The following is an 18,021-nucleotide window of genomic DNA, read 5'->3' on the forward strand; positions in this document are numbered from 1 at the left end:
GTGTGCGCACGTGTTCCCAACTGGTGTTGTCGGTCACGTCACGTGACCTGACTGAGGGACCGCCATCAGCAGCACCGGGAAAGTGCATGCAGGAAACAGAGAGAGAGAGGAGTGTCAAGGAGGCAGGCTGAGTTGAAGATGAGGGAGGGATGTTGGGGAGTGGGGAGGTGGGAGGGGGGATCGCAAGATGGGAGAAGGAACATTGAGGAAAAGAAGAGGAGGGGTTATGGAGGAAAAGGAAGGGGTAATACAATTCTCCTGGTCTTAAAATAACTATAGCATGTAGGTTCCTGCAGGATGAAGGGATATGGAGAGAGAGAGAGACTGGTTCTGGTACTTCCCCTGTGTGCATCTTTGGCTGCGCAGCCACAGTTTCTGCTCTGTGTGAAGTGTGTTTACGTTAGATGTCCGTCTGTCTGCTGGAGCGCCCGTGTGACTTTTTTGTTTGTTTGTTTGCATGCAAATATGGTGTATGTATGTGTTGTTAGTCCCTGTTCGGTTATCCTTTGTGTGTGGGTATTTGTGCGTGCTCGCACTTGGCAGGAGATGCTGTGCGCGCACACACACCAATGATGATCATTAGGAATTTCCTGCAGCTGGGGAGGTGATGGTGGTGGTGGTGGTGGTTCGGGGGGCTGCGGCAGGATGGGTGGGATGTGCACGGGTGAGGAAGAGAGGAGAGGTCAGAGTGAAGGAGAGTGTGTGTTGGTGAGGGGCTGAGGCTACACAAAGTATTTGTTGGACTGTCTGCGCTTGACTGACGTGTTTTGTGTGTGTGTGTGTGTGTGTGTGTGTGTGTGTGTGTGTGTGTGTGCGTGCGCACAGAGCCACAGCTCACCGGAGCCCAAAGTTCAGCTCTGCACTTGGGGGGACTGGAGGTAATTTGTGTGCAGGCATGTTGGCTGTGTGATGTGTGTAAACAATCTACATCACCCACTTTTGCACACTTGCACACACACACACACACACACACACACACACACACACACACACACACACACACACACACACACACACACACACACACACACACAAACCTCAAGTTCTGGAAAAACAGGTCTTAATTGGAACACTTTGGATCTATTTGGATTTTAGTTCCTTGTTGGGCTAAAATGCACTGCGTCAAGACATAACCTTATAACTTCTTTTTAAAAACGAGACAAAAACTATTTTGGCTCAATATTCAGTTAAATATTGAAGCTCCTTCTTGCAGTGTGAAGAAAATACCCCAAAACACAAGTCTAAATAATGTTAAGATACTATCTGCACTATTTCAAGTACAAATGCAATACCAGTGGATACAAAAAAATTACACATCTCAGTGCAAAAATGATTGAGATTATTTTTTTCTACAAGATAACAAAAGGCTGTAACCTCATAAATGGCATCTATGAAGAAGCCGGGTGAGAGATTTCAAGCACAGCTTAATTCACGTGACAAACTCTCCCATATTAATCCAGTGCACCCTTGTCATGTCAGGTAAATTCAGGCGTGGGAGCATGCACTGGTGCACTGGTGCAGTGCATCACTGCATTCACCACACTGTGGAACTGATTTGATTCTGGATTGTAACCAAACAGGCATGAAAACCGTTTCATCCCTACAGCTCACAAGTAGCCTTACATCTCCTGCAGACAAGTGATGCAAGATGTACACCCCCTTGATCCTTTCCGGTTGCTGGGGTCCTCAACACCAAGGCAACCGTGGTGCACCTAGAGATGCACACACCACAGATCACCTTTGCAAGTCTGGTCAGACCCGTGCCAGCAGGCCAGCCCGCATCACTTCCCAGAGCTGTGGCTCAAACTGGAGTGGTCCAGAATGTGTAGTGTGAGTTCATCCAAATTGAAGAATGCTATTGCTGCCAATCTTAAAACCCACTCTTTTGGGCAATGTAGTGCTGTCTGTTGTGAACTTGTGTCCTATTCAAGGTGCACTTTTTTTTAACTTCAGACCCAATTATGACACATCTGTGAGACAAAACTGTATCGTGGTTTGTCTGTGTGTTGCACAGTGTGTTGTCCTATACTTACAGCAGTAGTACACACCTGTTGCTGGAAGCATGTACGTTTTGCAGCTGACATGTCCGCCATCCTGTTGGACAATAAGTCACCATGGTTTGGCACCATGGCCAACTCCCACTGGAACTGGCCATGGTGCTGAACTGTGATGTTATCAGTGACAGTTTCTGTGAAGGCTCTCAGTTCTCCAGGTGGTTTTCATAGTAGAGAAGCTTGAATCTTCGACAAGCAACCCAGTCCAGTTGAAGATTCAAGCTTCTCTACTATCAGTGACAGTACTTGCGATGCACCTCAGACAGCATTATTAATTTATATGACATAAACACGGCCGTCCCACAACAATGTTATGCCATAGTCCATATGGTGTGCACCAGAGCCTTTGCACTGCAACCGTATTCTTAAGGGGGCTACAACAGAGATTGTTGGCAACTCTTGCATGAAATGTCAGACTGTCTTATCTCTGTGTGACTTGGGCTGTAGGCCATTGGTTAGTGTCCAAGTCTCACAACCATACAGTAAGACAGGAAGCACTGAGACTCAAAAGATTGGACCTTTGTCATCCAACAAAGATATCGGCATCACCAAACGCCTCTGTGCAGCAACCTTACCGTCCCTTGTCATATGATATCTAGCAAGTGCTCACTGCGTACCCGATTTTTGCTCAGCCCTGCATTGAAAATTACTCCTTCGCTGTCTGATGCAAACATTTCTATGCTGATACTCATTTGACCTCCACCTGAGCATCCACCAGTGTGCTCTGACTGTATTCTTCCGGGGGACAAAGTTTTACAGCCACTCTTCAGTCTCCGTCCACATGCGTACGTGTAAGATGTGAAAGTTTTTACACCAAGTGTTATCTGTTCCATTTGGAAGTGTTATGGCCTGTCTCAGCCACCGTAGAATTGGCTGGCTGAAAAGACACCTTCCGAAATGCAAACCATAACACTGCAGGCATTGTTTAAACTAACTGCATTTTGACTTCAGAAAAGAAAGATATACATTATTTTCCCAGTTGTTGTATACAGCTAAATACGTGAAAACACAACAGGAATACACCAGAAATTGTCAGAACAATAAAAATGGCACAAAGTATGTAAGAGCATGGGCAGTTAAAAAAGAAAAAGGTAAAAAAAAAAAAAAAGCACAATATATTGAAAACATTGTCCTTTCTCTACTTTTTTACACCACGTTCATATAAAGTTGAAGGGGGCATTTTGGGATTCACTCTGCTGATTAATGACAGTTCGCTGCACTCAGTGACCCACCAACCCTTCAATTAGTGGAAAACCCACTACACCGACTGAAGACAATGAAAAATAAAAACACAACAAAAACAAAAGGAAATAAGCAAAACAATAAATGTGCCACGTAGTAGAGTTAAAATTACATTCTGTTAATCAGTTACTTTATATTCAGTGTCAGGTACCAAGTGTTATACTTTATTGCACTGGGTGCACATTTGATCTGGTATATGGATCATTTTCACCCAAAAGGCAAAATAAGGTCACTATACAGATACATCTACTGTGCCTGTACATTCACATTTTGATAACCATAAATTATATTTCCACACTTAATATTTTAACTATGTCTGTTTTTTTCATCCCTATTATTCAAAAACCTATGGGCCAAATTTTGTGAAACCTAGTGGAAGGATGAGGCATGAGCAAAAAAAAAAAAAAAAAAAAAAAAAAACACATTAATTTTTGGGTTGGATCTGGACCCACACCATATCCAGGTTATTATTTATATATTTATTTTATGCATGAAGCTCAATTTGAAAACAACCAAAGAAACTGGAATATAGGTTAGCTTGACAAGGCAGACATCCACTCCATGCCCGCCTCTTTTAAGTATCTGCTGTGGCCAGTTCAAACATGGGCGTCCTCTTGGGCTTTATCAGTTGGCGGATCTTCAACGGTGAAGCACCTGCGTGCTGGATCATGTACAGACAAACAAGACGCATGGCTAAAATGCCATAGCTGAAGTTCCCTCATGATGCAAGTGGTATTCCTCATCTGTATCTCAAGCATGTGTTTAGTGTATGTTTATACATGCTCATACAGAGAGAGTACAGTTCAAACTGGAGTCAAATTCCTTGTATTCTTGTAGATACTTGGCAAATAAAGGCTATTCTGATTCTGATCCTCCCTATAAGCAACCATTCTTTTGATATAAAGTTATTCCAACAGTTCACAAAGATTCTCTGAAGGTCACTGGTTTGCGTCCAAGTCTCATGACCATGCAGTTAGACAGGAGCACCAAGACTCTAAAGCCTTGGACCTTCATTCTCCTGCAAAGGCATCATTACTCACCTCTGTCCAGTGACCTCATGGCTCCATAAGCTCTTCCCAGCTGTCTCTTGTTGTCACAGGCATACATCTCACTGTACAGATGAGTGAATCTCTCTGCTACAAGTTAAAAACAAAACACAAAAACACTTTCTCCAAACAGACATGTTTCTGATGGCCGAGTCCAGGATAAGAAAAGCCTGTACCTTGTGTGGATAGCCTGGATGTGGACTATAGGTTGGTGTTAATAGGGTTGAAGGGGCTGTTGTACCTTGGCAGAGGTATATGCTCTGCTGAATGCTCCTTTAAATCACACTGTGATTTAATAACAAATGCCTTTTGGAAGCATAACATTTTTTTTAGCTGTTGCATTTTGTTTGTAACTTTTATATTTTGTTTGTAACTTATTTTTTATTTCAACTTGATGATGTTTTTTCTCCCTTTTTTGCAAAAGTTGTATTTGGACTTCAGGTGGTTGTAGCTGCAGGTTGAGGTAGGTAGCGTTGAAACAGTGTGGAGTAACAAGCGGCTGATGGTAGCGAGTTCCTACACGGTGTCACTTGGTCCCTGTGGATCCTCTGACCCACTTCCCCCTCCCCTCCGCTCTCCCACTTTCTTTCTCTCTAGGCCTCACACTATCTCTCTCTCCCTCTTTTATCCCACCTTCTTCTTATCTGTCTACTAAACCTCTCTGAGGAGCCCCCCCCACTACGTCTTTCTCTCTTTCTTTCTCTCCCATCCTTGTCTCCCTCCCTTACACCCCCCATGCTGTTTCGGTGCTGCTGCCTGTCTCTTAGCAACAACTGCACACCCGTTAGAGCTCAGCGAGTGCTTTTACAAACACACCCAGGACTACATAGACACACGGGCGTGTGCACACACACACACACACACATGCACACACTCACACACAGAGTGTAGTTTCTCATTGAGAGTTGCTGCTGGCAGGCCTGTGAGTCTCTAAGCCTTTGTGGCAATGAGATAGACGGGAAAAGAAGAGATATGCTGCAACACTACCACTTACAAAATCATTGTCACACTTCACACTACAGACCAACTGACCAAACTGGAAAATGAGATGCTCTTGTCTCAGGATGCACTCTGCCTTCTGCACACTTTGCGGCAATGTCTGTTATTGGCTTTCCTTCTTCTGCACACTTTGTCCGATATCGGCTTTTCTTGAACACACTAATTGCACAGTAAAGTTTTTGTGACTGCAAAATGAACCATGTCACACTCTTGAATACAATCATTCACAGGAGAACTGAAGTTTGTGCAGTTCATTCAGTAGTTTAACCTTGCAGAAGATACGCACACTACCGCCTGTCTTCATAGAGACAATAGCACACAACTGTTTGTTGCAAAGCCATTCACAAATGCATTTGATGCACAGGATGGAGAATGTGCTGGAATGACTGTTGATGGATGCCAGACAAGTCATCTTATACAGTGCGAGTTTTAGATTGGCTAGTATAACCCCTCCACACACACACACACACCCCGTAGAGAAGAATAGAAGGATATTTGCATGTGTCTGTCTTTGTGTTGCATGTGCTTGTGCATGTATGATGTGTCTTTGTGTGCAAATCGACGTGCAAGTGTGTGGGAGGATGAAGCTGTTGGGGCATATTTGCATGTGTCGCTGTGTGCGAGCACTTACTGCTGAGTGACAGTGCGTGTGCACATCTAGTCTGTGTAAGCACGTGAGCAGGAATGTTTAATTAAAGCATGTGTTCTCCTTCTCACACATACCAGTCAGATGGAGTCTTAATTAATGAATGCTGTTAATTAGAGGAGAGAGGAAGAGAGGAGGTGATGGTGGGTGGCGTGCAAGCTGGGCATGGGTGGGACAGGTTGAGGGGTTAATGTGTGTGTCTGTGTGTGTGTGTGTGTGTGTGTGTGTGTGTGTGTGTGTGTGTGTGTGTGTGTGTGTGTGTGTGTGTGTGTGTGTGTGTGTGTGTGTGTGTGCTCATCTACATGTTTGTTTGTCCCAGCTGGCAGCAGAATGTTAAGGTTGCTCTGGTCCAAACTCTGCTGCAGCCAAACTCTCTGACTCCTCTTTCTCTTCCTCTCCCCTGCTCGCCTCCTTCAACTTTCCAGGCATTTCTTACAGTGAAACTGTCTGCCTCAGCCTCAGCTTACCATTTCTTACCCATCCCAGTCATCTTTCAAACTGATGCACTTTCTCACTCGTACTTTCTCACACATTTCACTGCTGCTCCCTCTCTCCCTCTCTTTCCTTCTCTCCTAATCAGAGCCATATGTTGACAGAAGCAAGGAGCTGACGATGGACAGGATTGTGTCGTATGTAACTTATGCAGTTCAGTGTTGGAGTCAGGCATGCTCGTGCATGCGTGCAAGTGTGACAGCCGTGCAACTCTTTGTGTTTGAGTGTGTGCTTGCATGCAGTCACGTGCTACTCCTGTTTTTTTGCACGGACCCGTTTGCAGAAGACATCGGGCTCTCTCCTTCCATTTCTCTGCTATTCTTTTTTTATTTACAATCCCTCCATCATTCCTGTCTTTCAGTCACCTTCATTTCTCCATCCTCTTCTCTGTTCATCACCTCTCTGCTTCCCCCTGGTGGCTGCAATTATTCACACATTATCATTCTGGTTGCACCATCGAAGTCTGGTCCTTTGTAACGTATTTGAATGGAGTTGGAATAACTGATACGCAATTTGTGCGCATGTGTCTCTTTCATCGTTAAACCGATTAATTGTTTTTCAATGTTTTTTTCTATTTTGCATAATTTGCATTTACCTGCTGAAATATAGCAAAACTGAAAAATGTGGCAAACGCAGTTCTGTGAGACTGATCATCACTGTGTGTGTGTGTCTTTGTGTGTACTACGCAGTGCCATTAGTCTGTTGTAGGAGAGCTACATGATGTGGTTTAAGCTTCATCAAAATGCAGGAATAAGTACAAATAGATTTAAAAAATAGTCCTAAAAAAATAATTGGATGTGATGTGTTGTGCAGTCCTCACTAAAATGCTGATTATAGTTTGGTCATTCATGCTGTGACATCATGAGCTAATCTTTTATTCTCTCTTCTACCCTCTTTCACCCACCATTTCCCATCCTTCTTCAAGTCTCTGTCCCTTCCCCTGCCTGTTTTTTGGTGCCTTTATGCAGCAACCATGGGCAAAAGGCAGGAGCAGAGAAGATAAAGAGAAGAATGTGATCTCTCCACTGCAGTATTGATGATCCAATGATCGCTTGCAGAACAGAGCCAGTCAGGCAGACAGAGTGAGGCTCAACTCAGAATCAAAATCTGAATCTTCTTCACAATCACTTGGTAAAAATCAGCAGTGCATGCATTTCAAACGTAATGTAATGCAGGGTGGCACACTTTCGAAGTGAGTCCAAAACAGATTCAGTTTATGAATGGATGAATAAATGAATGGGTGTCAGTTGTGAGTCAGTGCAGTCATTATTTGACAGAACATTCCATTCATTCACAAAACTAAGTTATGTCTGTGTGAAATTTAGCTTTAACTTTCGATGCTGAAGTTTCTAATGTGCAAAAACATTTAAAATAATGAAATGTGAAAACTGCTCACATATTTAATATGCTAAAATTTTGAAAAAAAAACCTGCTTGATATTTATAAATTCATATTCATAAGCAAGGTTGGGTAGGATTACTTTGAAAAAATACATGTGTATTACATGTATGTATGTACAAACATTTGGATTACTTGTAATCTGATTACTTTTGGATTACATTTCAAAGTAATCCTACCCAACCCTGTTCATAAGTAAAAAAGTTTTCACTTTTAAAATTACCTAACATTTTACTGGTAAAACCGTAAATTGTTTTCAGTGGTCTGCTGCTGTTTAGAATGAAATGAAGTTGTACTTAATCAGGTTTTCACAATTTTTTTAATATTGCATGCAGAATGGTAACTGTCTTTGTACTGCCATGTACTGGACAGTACACCTACCAAACAAACAAACAAATAAATAATTTGTAAATACATAATTAATTGGAATCTTTAAAGAAATAGACAAAAAAATCACAAATGTGATTTTTGTTAGAATATGAATATTTGGACATTTCAAGTATGTCATACTTGCTACAGTTACATTTTTTGTGAGCTTCCTACCCAGTATATTTTGTATTCTATTGAATTCTGTCCTTAGGTCTGTGTCTCTTCCTGCTAAACAGCTACAACAGGAATAAAGCTACGGAACCATCACTGCCACTCAGCAGAAGTCTTTTTTCCTGAAGTATTATCAATGACTGAATGAGTGACTTCACAAATAAGCTCCTTTTGGACCGAAGTGGGGATCTAGTGGGTTGCAGTGGGACTCAATCAGAAGAAAAAGGGTCTTTGCAAGAGCTGAAGGGCCTGGAATGTGCTGAGCTTTGGACGAAGGAGCCTGTGTTCCAGGACGGACTGCAGCATACTTCCAATGATGGTCCACATACGGTGACCTCCTCTGCTTCTGCCCTGGTCAACAGCCTCCATCTAGAGAGAAGGCTGGGGCACATCACATGCAGGCAACAGCAGACGGAAACTTATACTCCTCCGAAAACAGAGACATTTTTAGAGGCTTTCAGAAACATGCAAATGCACATCGACCCAGATGTGCATGCACAGGCTGTTTCACACACACACATAGAAAACTGTGCACACATGGATGTCAACAGACATACAGGCTCTGTTGGCACAGAACAGCCAAGAACTCTTACACCGGAGGATGCACACACAGCCCCACCTCAGCCGCTGCCTCTGGCACTTGGCAATCATCATGGATCCACCAATCAGCTGGCAGCTCCAGTCCTCACTGCAGAGACAGAAATGCCTGCAACCTTTTTTCCAGTTCCTATTATTCCAAACCCAAACCCAGGATCCTCTCCTCTTCCCATAGAAGCCGAGAAGAAGTATGCACTGCGCAGCTCTGGCCGTCCCCGATTCCCCTGTCACCTGCGCAAATCCTCCCGTCTTCGTCGATGTATAGAGGATGAGGAGAAAATAGCAGAAAGGGAACGGGGAGGAGAGGACGATAACGAGGCAATAGAGAAGAACATCTGGAGGGTTAAAGAGGAGGAGGTAATAGTCGTTGAGAAAGAGGATCATTCATCTGTTGAACCTGTTCACCCTGCAGCACCCTTACCGACAGCCATCACGTTAGCACTAACTGTACCCAAACCTATTCCCAAAGCTGTACCTAAACCTACGCCCAGACTTGGGCATAAACCTGGACCTAAATCTAGGGTTAGACCCTCACCAAAATCTGTCCAAAGACCTGGTCCTAAAAGTGTCTTAAAGTACCGGCAATCAGCCCAATCAATCCTTCATCATAGTACCCCTGCTTTCCCATTTACCAGCACGCCCCCCATCCCCACATTTCCACTAACTGTGAAGAAGGATCCTGTTGAAGAGGTGGAGGTGCCTCCTCCCAATAATGGGAGACGTGGTCGCTTTTATGGAGTAAGTTCTTTTGTAAAAATTAGATATTGTTGTGGTTTAATTACCGCTGCTATAAAACATTCATATTTATATAGAATATGACATCAATCATTGAGTAATTTGTAATTCTTTACTTTTGGTGGAATCTTCTCTGTAGGTGAGGAAGATTGTCGTCAAAGTTGCTCGCATTCCCATCAACCTTAGCCGTCGGCAGAAAAGTTACAAGATTTCAAATTTGGAGACAGTAACTGGGACAGAGAAAGGAAATGATGGAGGTCTGGAGGGTTCAGAGACAGCTCGAGAGCCAACACCACTTCTCCGTATGAAGAATAACGGGAAGAGTGTCATGGTCATGTTTCCTCCCGGAGAGCTGCCTGTAATACTAAAACGCAGACGTGGACGACCACCCAAACAGGCTTTACCAGGAATACCAGCAGAGACTCCAAGTCCTGGGAATGTCAGTGGTAATGGAGAACAACCCAAGAAGCCCCGGAGGCGGAGGCAGACTAAACTTCCATTACCTTATCCATCCTATGTTAATGATACTAATGATGCGAAAACAGAGTATGGGGACGTTTTGTCCAAGCTGGCCTTTTTAAATCGCCAGCCACCGGCTACTGGCCGCTGCTCGCCTCCTCGCTGTTGGACGCCCAGTGAGCCAGAGAGCTTTCATGCCCCCTTGGAAAACCCTGAAATATCCACTCTGCTGCATCGGCTCACTGGATTTAGACGCCGAGGTGGCAGAGGAGGAGGCACTGGACGAGGTGGAGGGGCAGCAGGTAGATTTAGGGCTGGTGAGCGTAGTAAAAGCACCTTTACTGACTTTTTTGAATCCATTGGCAGGAAGCGGAAACCCAGCTCACTGTCTGAGCATGGATTACCCAGGAAAAGAGGAAAAGGTCTTGGTGGAGGTGGGGTCGGCAGGGGAGGTGGTATTGTTGGAACTGACCCTGGTGGAGAGAAAGTCAGGAAGAAGCGTATGAGAAGAAATGGTGCATTTAAAGGGGAAAGGGGCATACCTGCGGGACAGGATTGGGCTAATGGGGCTGGTGGTTGGGTGGAAGAAGGAGTTATGGATAGGAAGAAAGGTTTGGTTGGATACCAGTTCTGTGGGTTTCCAAAGGGGGGCTTTTCTTCCAGTGAGGTTGTAAGGGGGGGTTCCTACAGCAGTCCAGGAGGAAGTAAAGGGGCTGGGCCAGCTGGGGAAGATTCACAGGGCCTGTTTGCTGGATATTTCCGATCACTGCTAGATTCTGATGATTCTTCAGACCTTTTGGACATCTCCTCCTCACAGGCAAACCCCAACAAACTATCGTCTACCACTGGATATGAATCAAACAACACTGCTACTGGCCATAGCTGGACCCCTTCATTTTCTAAGTGGAGCAGCAAGGGTTCAAGTACTGGAATAGAGGGTCAAGGTTTGATGCAATGCTCCTCAGCCAGACCTCCATACAGCTATAGCCTGGCTCAAACTTCCCCCACCACTTTTATTTATCATAAATCTACCCCACCATCTCTCTCTCACTCACCTAGCTCCACCAATCCAAGTTCCTATAGCCCCTACTCTTCTAGCTACAACTCCCCTTCTCTTGCAGGAGCTGGCACAGTACCACAGAGACCCTCAGACTGCAGCTTTGCATATGGGTTTGGACAAAGCACTGGCAAGGCTGCCCCTATTGGACAAAGTCAAATTGGTTACTCTGGTTTCCAGCCAACAGCCAAACGAGGCTATGGTCGATATCCTGGAGCAGTTCAGTCCTCCACGGCACGGGGGGAAGCAATAGGACCCACATCACCAGGTGGAGGGTACATGTCTGTTTCCAAAGGTAGCCCCTTCAGCTCCTCTTCCCCAGAAGGTTACAAGCAGTATAACTCCAATCAGTGGAATTACAGGTGAATCACTTGTGGCAATTTATTGTCATTCAAAAACATAAAAACAAATGTAACTAGATGAAATAACAAGTAGATCACATGTCTACACCAAGGCCATGCATTCCTTGAATTTTGTACTTGGACTAGCAATATTGTTGTATGTTTGCATCCCAGTTTGCCATAATTCCACAAATTAATTAATATTTTGCATGTCAGAATGTGCATTTCACTGTAATAGATGTGGATCTGTGGCTTGATGTGTTCAAGTTGTGTAGACCACAAATGTACCAAATTCAGGAAAAAGGATCATTCATTCTAAAGGATCATTCTAAAATTCCAGAAAAATTCTAAAGTTTTGGCTATATCCATCTACAATTTGAATGAAAGCAATGCACTTTAAAGTTTAATTCATTGATGTCCAAATGGAATTTTCTACACAAATTTGTCCAGTATTTTCTAGGACAGTTTGAAAATTTTACAATAAATGGACTGCATTTATATAGCACTTTTCCATCTGCATCAGTCGCTCAAAGCACTTTACAAATAATGCCTCAGATTCACCCCAGTGTGAGGGTGCTGCCATACAAGGTACTCACTACACACTGGGAGCAAGTAGGGGATTAAGGACCTTGCCCAAGGGCCCTTAGTGATTTTCCAGTCAGGCTGGGATTTGAACCGAGGATCTTCTGGTCTCAAGCCCAACACCTTAACCACTAGACCATCCCCTCCACATTGTGTTTTACAATGTATGGTTAGCATATTGGCATAGTATGGAAAGATGCTTCCTATTTCTTTAACTCATCTGATTAGCAACGGAACAGGTCTTGGCCTCACTTCATCTAAATTCTGGGCGTGTTAGTGAAGCTCAGGGGTAGCTGCCGGCGATCACCTTAGTATTCTGTCTGCTTCCCTGTCAGTTTACTGCTGGTAAACTCATGCTTTAGGTGTAGTTTTTCCAGCGAACTGATTCTGTTCTTTTTCACTCTGTCCGAGGCACTGATGACATTGTGCAGGGCTGACGGCTGCACACCACAGGGTGCCATATATGAAGCTGTCGCAGCACACTGCAGTCTGCTTTTGGAATATACTCTACCATGAGGACAGCTTGTGCTGCGGCCCAATGATAATGTGATGGATGGAAGCTGGCCCTGTACCTGAGGGCACTGGATGATGCCCTGCCTGTGGTGCCAATGACTGTGTGCTCACCTCAATGCACTTTGTTTTTGATGCTACTCTGATTTTCTGTTTCCTGTTTCTTCAGCTTGGTAAAAACTTTGTAAAATCCTTGTAACTGTAAGAATGGCCTAAGCAGTGGGTCACCCCTCTGAGTCTGGTCTGCTTGAGGTTTCTTCCTCAACATCATCAGAGGGGTTTTTTCGTTACCACTGTCACCTGTGTGCTTGCTTTAGGGGTTGGTAAGATTAGATCTTACTTGTGTGAAGCGCCTTGAGGCAGCTTTGTTGTGATTTGGCACTGCATAATGAAATTAATTGAAAATTGAAAAAAAATTTCCATACTTAAATATGTACTTGTGAAAGTGCGTTTTAATATCTGGCCAGTCCATTGTTTGTCCATTGTCCAATCAAGAAGACAAACCACCAACATAAGACTGAGGTAGAACCAATGAGTTATTATTATTATTATTATGCAGCCCAAAAGAATGTGTCAGTGTGCTTTTAACTGACCACACCATACTGTACAACATTTCTGTTGTTGGTTTCTCAGATGAGAGGAACTCCAACAACAGACATACAGTCCTTCCACATTTACAGAGAAACAGATTATCAAGAGTTAATATACAATTGAGGTAATACTTGACTGCCTCAAATCTAGAACCCAAACACATCATGACACACTAGGTTTTCCCTAGTGATCCTCCAGGATTCTACCGCAACTGTCTTCACTTTCTATTTGTTCTTGGTGTGTTTTGTCTTCAGTTTTTCACTTCAAGTTGCTGTACAGTGCTGTACAGATTGTTGAAGCTGGCTATTGCAGAACATTTAACCTTCTTTTTTGGCCATAAAAACATTCTGTACCCTCTTATTGCGATAATGTTTCATGGGAGCTCAGGGGGTGGGGTGGGGATAGCTGGAACCTGTCATAGCAGTCATTGGGCAAGAGGCACCCTGGATAGGGCACCAGTGGTTTTAAGTATTTGAGCATATGAGAGTTTTTATTCAGAATTCAAGTTGTAATTCAGAACTCTGTATCTTTTCCACTTCAGTTTGGCCTTTGTGTGCTTTATAGTTTTGTGAGAGGTTTTTACAGATAGATATCCTTCCTGGCAGTGGTGGGCACAGTTTCGCTAACCGCTAATTAGCAAAGCTAACTTATTAGTTATCGGATTAGCTTTTCAGCCAACTTCAAAAACCGTCAGTGGACCAATTAGCTTCAGATAAATTTAGTTCTTATAACTTTTAGACCGCTAACGTTTTTTGCATAGTAATGGTGAAAAACATTTATAAACCCTGTTGGCTCCTGTCTGCTATGTATTTTGCAGCAGTGAGGCAGCTGAGCTGAACTCCACCCCAGCAGAAGGAGCCTGGCCACCAGGGTGCCACAAAAAAAATCAAAAACAAAAGTCATTTCCCTTCACAGCATACAGTGGTCCAGGCGTGAGGCAGATGTCTTGAAAAGGAAAGCAGGTTTGACATATGGTTTTGATTTATAAATAAAATTAATCTGGATAGAATAACTACATTAATGTCAACTCTGTCATTTGTGTAAAGTGAAAATATAACACATATCTTTTAATTTTAAAATAATGCACTAATTCTGAAGTTTTGATCATTAGCGCACACAGATGCCCAAAGGGATTATGGGTAAACTGAGCCTCCACTCACACTTGATTGGTTGACTCATTCATTCTATGTAAAAACGAACACAAGTTAATGTAACGTATGTGTTGGTGCTTAGAAATAAATGTGCTTTTGTAAAATGTGTCATTTTTCTCATTTGTATAAAAAAGGCATTTGCAAAACCAAAAAGTCTGTTAAGTGGTGATTCAGGTTGACAACCGTGTGATATAACTGGGTGCCATTCCCACTTCCATCCTTTAGATGGGTCAAAATGCATAGAACACTGCTATTTACTGGCACATTTATTAGTGAAAGCACATTTATTTCTAAATCAGTGTGAGCGGAGGCTCAGTTTACCCATAATCCCTTTGGGCATCTGAGTGTTAATGTTCAAAACTTCAGAATTAGTGCATTATTTAAAAAAAAAAACAGATATGTGTTATATTTTCAAAAGTCAAACCTGCTTTCTTTTTCAACACGTCTGCCTCACGGCTGGACCACTGTATGCTGTTAAGGTAAATGATGCTTCCCTACAGCAGTGGGCAGGGTACACAAACACAGAAGTGCTGATTCATTGGCTGTGTTTGGGTTTGTGATAGCCTTTGATTCTATCAGAAGCATTGGCAGTGTTTAAACTCAAAGTCAGCTTGGTAGTAGCTGAGCTCCCGATAAATTTTTTGGTGGTTTATCGGTTTAGCGTTATACAACCCAATTTCAATGAAGTTGGGACATTTTGTAAAATGTAAATATAAACAGAATACAATGATTTGCAAATCCTCTTCAACCTATGTTCAATTGAAGACACCACAAAGACAAGATATTTAATGTTCAAACTGATAAACTTTATTGTTTTTGTGCAAATATTTGCTCATTTTGAAATGGATGCCTGCAACATGTTTCAAAAAAGCTGGGACAGTGGTATGTTTACCACTGTGTTACATCACCTTTCTAACAGCACTCAATAAGCGTTTGGGAGATGAGGACACTAATTGTTGAAGCTTTGTAGGTGGAATTCTTTCCCATTCTTGCTTGATGTACGACATCAGTTGTTCAACAGTCCGGGGTCTCCGTTGTCGTATTTTGCGCTTCATAATGCACCACACATTTTCAATGGGCGGCAGGTCTGGACTGCAGGCAGGCCAGTCTAGTACCCGCACTCTTTTACTACGAAGCCACTCTGTTGTAACACGTGCAGAATGTGGCTTGGTATTGTCTTGCTGAAATAAGCAGGGACGTCCCTGAAAAAGATGTTTCTTGGATGGAAGCATGTGTTGCTCCAAAACCTGGATGTACCTTTCAGCTTTGATGGTGCCATCACAGATGTGTAAATTGCCCATGCCAGGGGCACTAACACACCCATACCATCACAGATGCTGGCTTTTGAACTTTGCACTGGTAACAGTCTGGATGGTCTTTTTCCTCTTTTGTCCAGAGGACATGACGTCCATGATTTCCAAAAACAACTTGAAATGTGGACTCATCAGACCACAGCACACTTTTCCACTTTGGGTCTGTCCACGTCAAATGAGCTCGGGCCCAAAGAAGGTGGCAGCGTTTCTGGATGTTGTTGATGTATGGCTTTCACTTTGCATGGGAGAGTTTTAACTTGCACTTGTAGATGTAGCGACGAACTGTGTTAACTGACAATGGTTCTCAGAAGTGTCCCTGAGCCCACGCGGTAAGATCCTTTACACAATGATGTCGATTTTTATTGCAGGTCCGCCTGAGGGATCGAAGGTCATGGGCATTCAATGTTGACTTTCGGCCTTGCCGCTTACATGTAGAAAGTTCTCCAGATTCTCTGAATCTTCTTATTATATTATAGACTGTAGATGATGGAATCCCTAAATGCCTTGCAATTGAATGTTGAGAATCATTGTTCTTAAACTGTTGGAATATTTTTTTCATGCATTTGTTCACAAAGTGGTGATCCTTGCCCCATTTTTGCTTGTGAATGGCTGAGCCTTTTGGGGATGCTCCTTTTACACCCAATCCTGAAGCTCACCTGTTTCCAATTAGGTGTTCTTTCAGCATTCATAAACTTTCCCAGTCTTTTGTTGCCCCATCCCAACTTTTTTGAAACATGTTGCAGGCATCCATTTCAAAATGAGCAAATATTTGCACAAAACAACAAAGTTTATCAGTTTGAACATTAAATATCTTGTCTTTGTGGTGTATTCAATTGAATATAGGTTGAAGAGGATTTGGAAATCATTGTATTCTGTTTTTATTTACATTTTATACAACGTCCCAACTTCATTGGAATTAGGGTTGTAAAAGATAACTTTTCAGTTAGCTGATTAGCAGTTATTGAAGCTAACTTTTTGCCCACCACCGCTTCCTGGTGCTCGGTCCTTCTTTTAGCTGTTCCCATTTGCTCACAGTCACCACACATTTAATGGCAGACATCCTTCCTGACCCAAATCCAGATGTACAAGTTGAATGGCCATAAGTATCTATATATTAAAAGCCAAGTGGCCTCCGTGTATGTGTGTGTGCATGTGTGTACCTTCGTCACGGACAAACTGGGGAGAGCTGACATTTGCCGTTTGGTATGCTTATGTATTTTGGGTCAGTGATGAACGTTGCAAAAATGGAAAGCTGACAGGACTAATAAGGGCTTAGGGGTGGGAGAATTAAATGACAGCTGTATACACCAAGTTAATTTTTTTCTGGACACACTCCACATATGCTGCAAATGTTCAGTATTAGCAGAATTATAAAGACAAATACAATAGCTTTAATTCAAATCTTTACATGAATGGATATTTCTTACAGAAAAGAGAAGTCTGGGGTCCCCTACTAGAGCTGTTGCTTCCGTGACCCGATCCTGGATAAGCGGTTGCAGATAAGTGAAGAAAATTTAGCATAGCAAAATCTCCTCTGTTCATGTTGTTGCACAGCTGTGGGAGACACTGTCTGTACTCTTAACTGACCTAATGACTTTCTAGAGACATTCCTGTATGTATGCGTGTGTGTACCTTCGATCACAGACAAACTGGGGAGCGCTGACATTTGCCGTTTGTTATGCTTATGTCTTTTGGGTCAAAGATGAACATCACAAAAACAGAAAGTTGATAGGTCTAATATTTTGGGAGAAATTAGGGATATTAGGTAAAAACAGTGAACAATGGACATTGATATCACCATTAATCAGTCCCTGGTAACCAGACAAACTCTGAACAAAGGAAATAGTTCAACCTTCCCAGTTGTAAAACATGACATCAACTGTACCAAATCAAATGTACCAAATAATAATCTGTTATCTGCCATCTATAATTTGTTAAATATCTGTTTCCTAGCTGGGTAACAGATATCAGTCCAACAGAACGTAAGAAAAAACGTCTTGTCCCTCTCTGGAAAGTATAAGCTGGACTGCAGTGACTACAGGGGTATTGCACTGCCAGGCAAGGTACTAGGAAGGGTCATTCTTATCAGGACTCAGTCCCAATTACTTGCCACTCAGTCACTGGAGCAGTTTGGCTTCATGCCTAAGAAGTTAGCTATCAACCATACCTTACCTCTGCAAGTACTAATTGAATGCTTCTTGGGACATTCTAAAAATTGCAGGATCCTCACTAATTAGCTGGACATCATAGTCAAACTATACACACATT

General features: G+C 42.9%; 1 protein-coding gene across 3 annotated transcripts in view; it reads left to right on the forward strand.

The window, feature by feature from the left end:
* Positions 1-18,021, forward strand: part of ahdc1 (AT hook, DNA binding motif, containing 1) — a 45,333-nt gene that overhangs the window by 13,246 nt on the left and 14,066 nt on the right. Inside the window, exons 2-4 of one of the 3 annotated variants that reach the window (XM_034160166.1) lie at positions 7,448-7,610; positions 8,458-9,371; positions 9,889-11,627. In XM_034160166.1, the coding sequence (XP_034016057.1) occupies positions 8,562-9,371; positions 9,889-11,627 (2,549 nt within the window). In that variant the 5' untranslated portion in view covers positions 7,448-7,610; positions 8,458-8,561. Of the gene's footprint in view, positions 1-7,404; positions 7,611-8,457; positions 9,753-9,888; positions 11,628-18,021 lie in introns of all 3 variants that reach the window. The other 2 variants (XM_034160165.1, XM_034160164.1) reach the window with 2 other exon arrangements.

The sequence above is a fragment of the Thalassophryne amazonica genome, chromosome 20 (assembly GCF_902500255.1).
Source record: "Thalassophryne amazonica chromosome 20, fThaAma1.1, whole genome shotgun sequence".
Lineage (NCBI taxonomy): Eukaryota > Metazoa > Chordata > Actinopteri > Batrachoidiformes > Batrachoididae > Thalassophryne > Thalassophryne amazonica.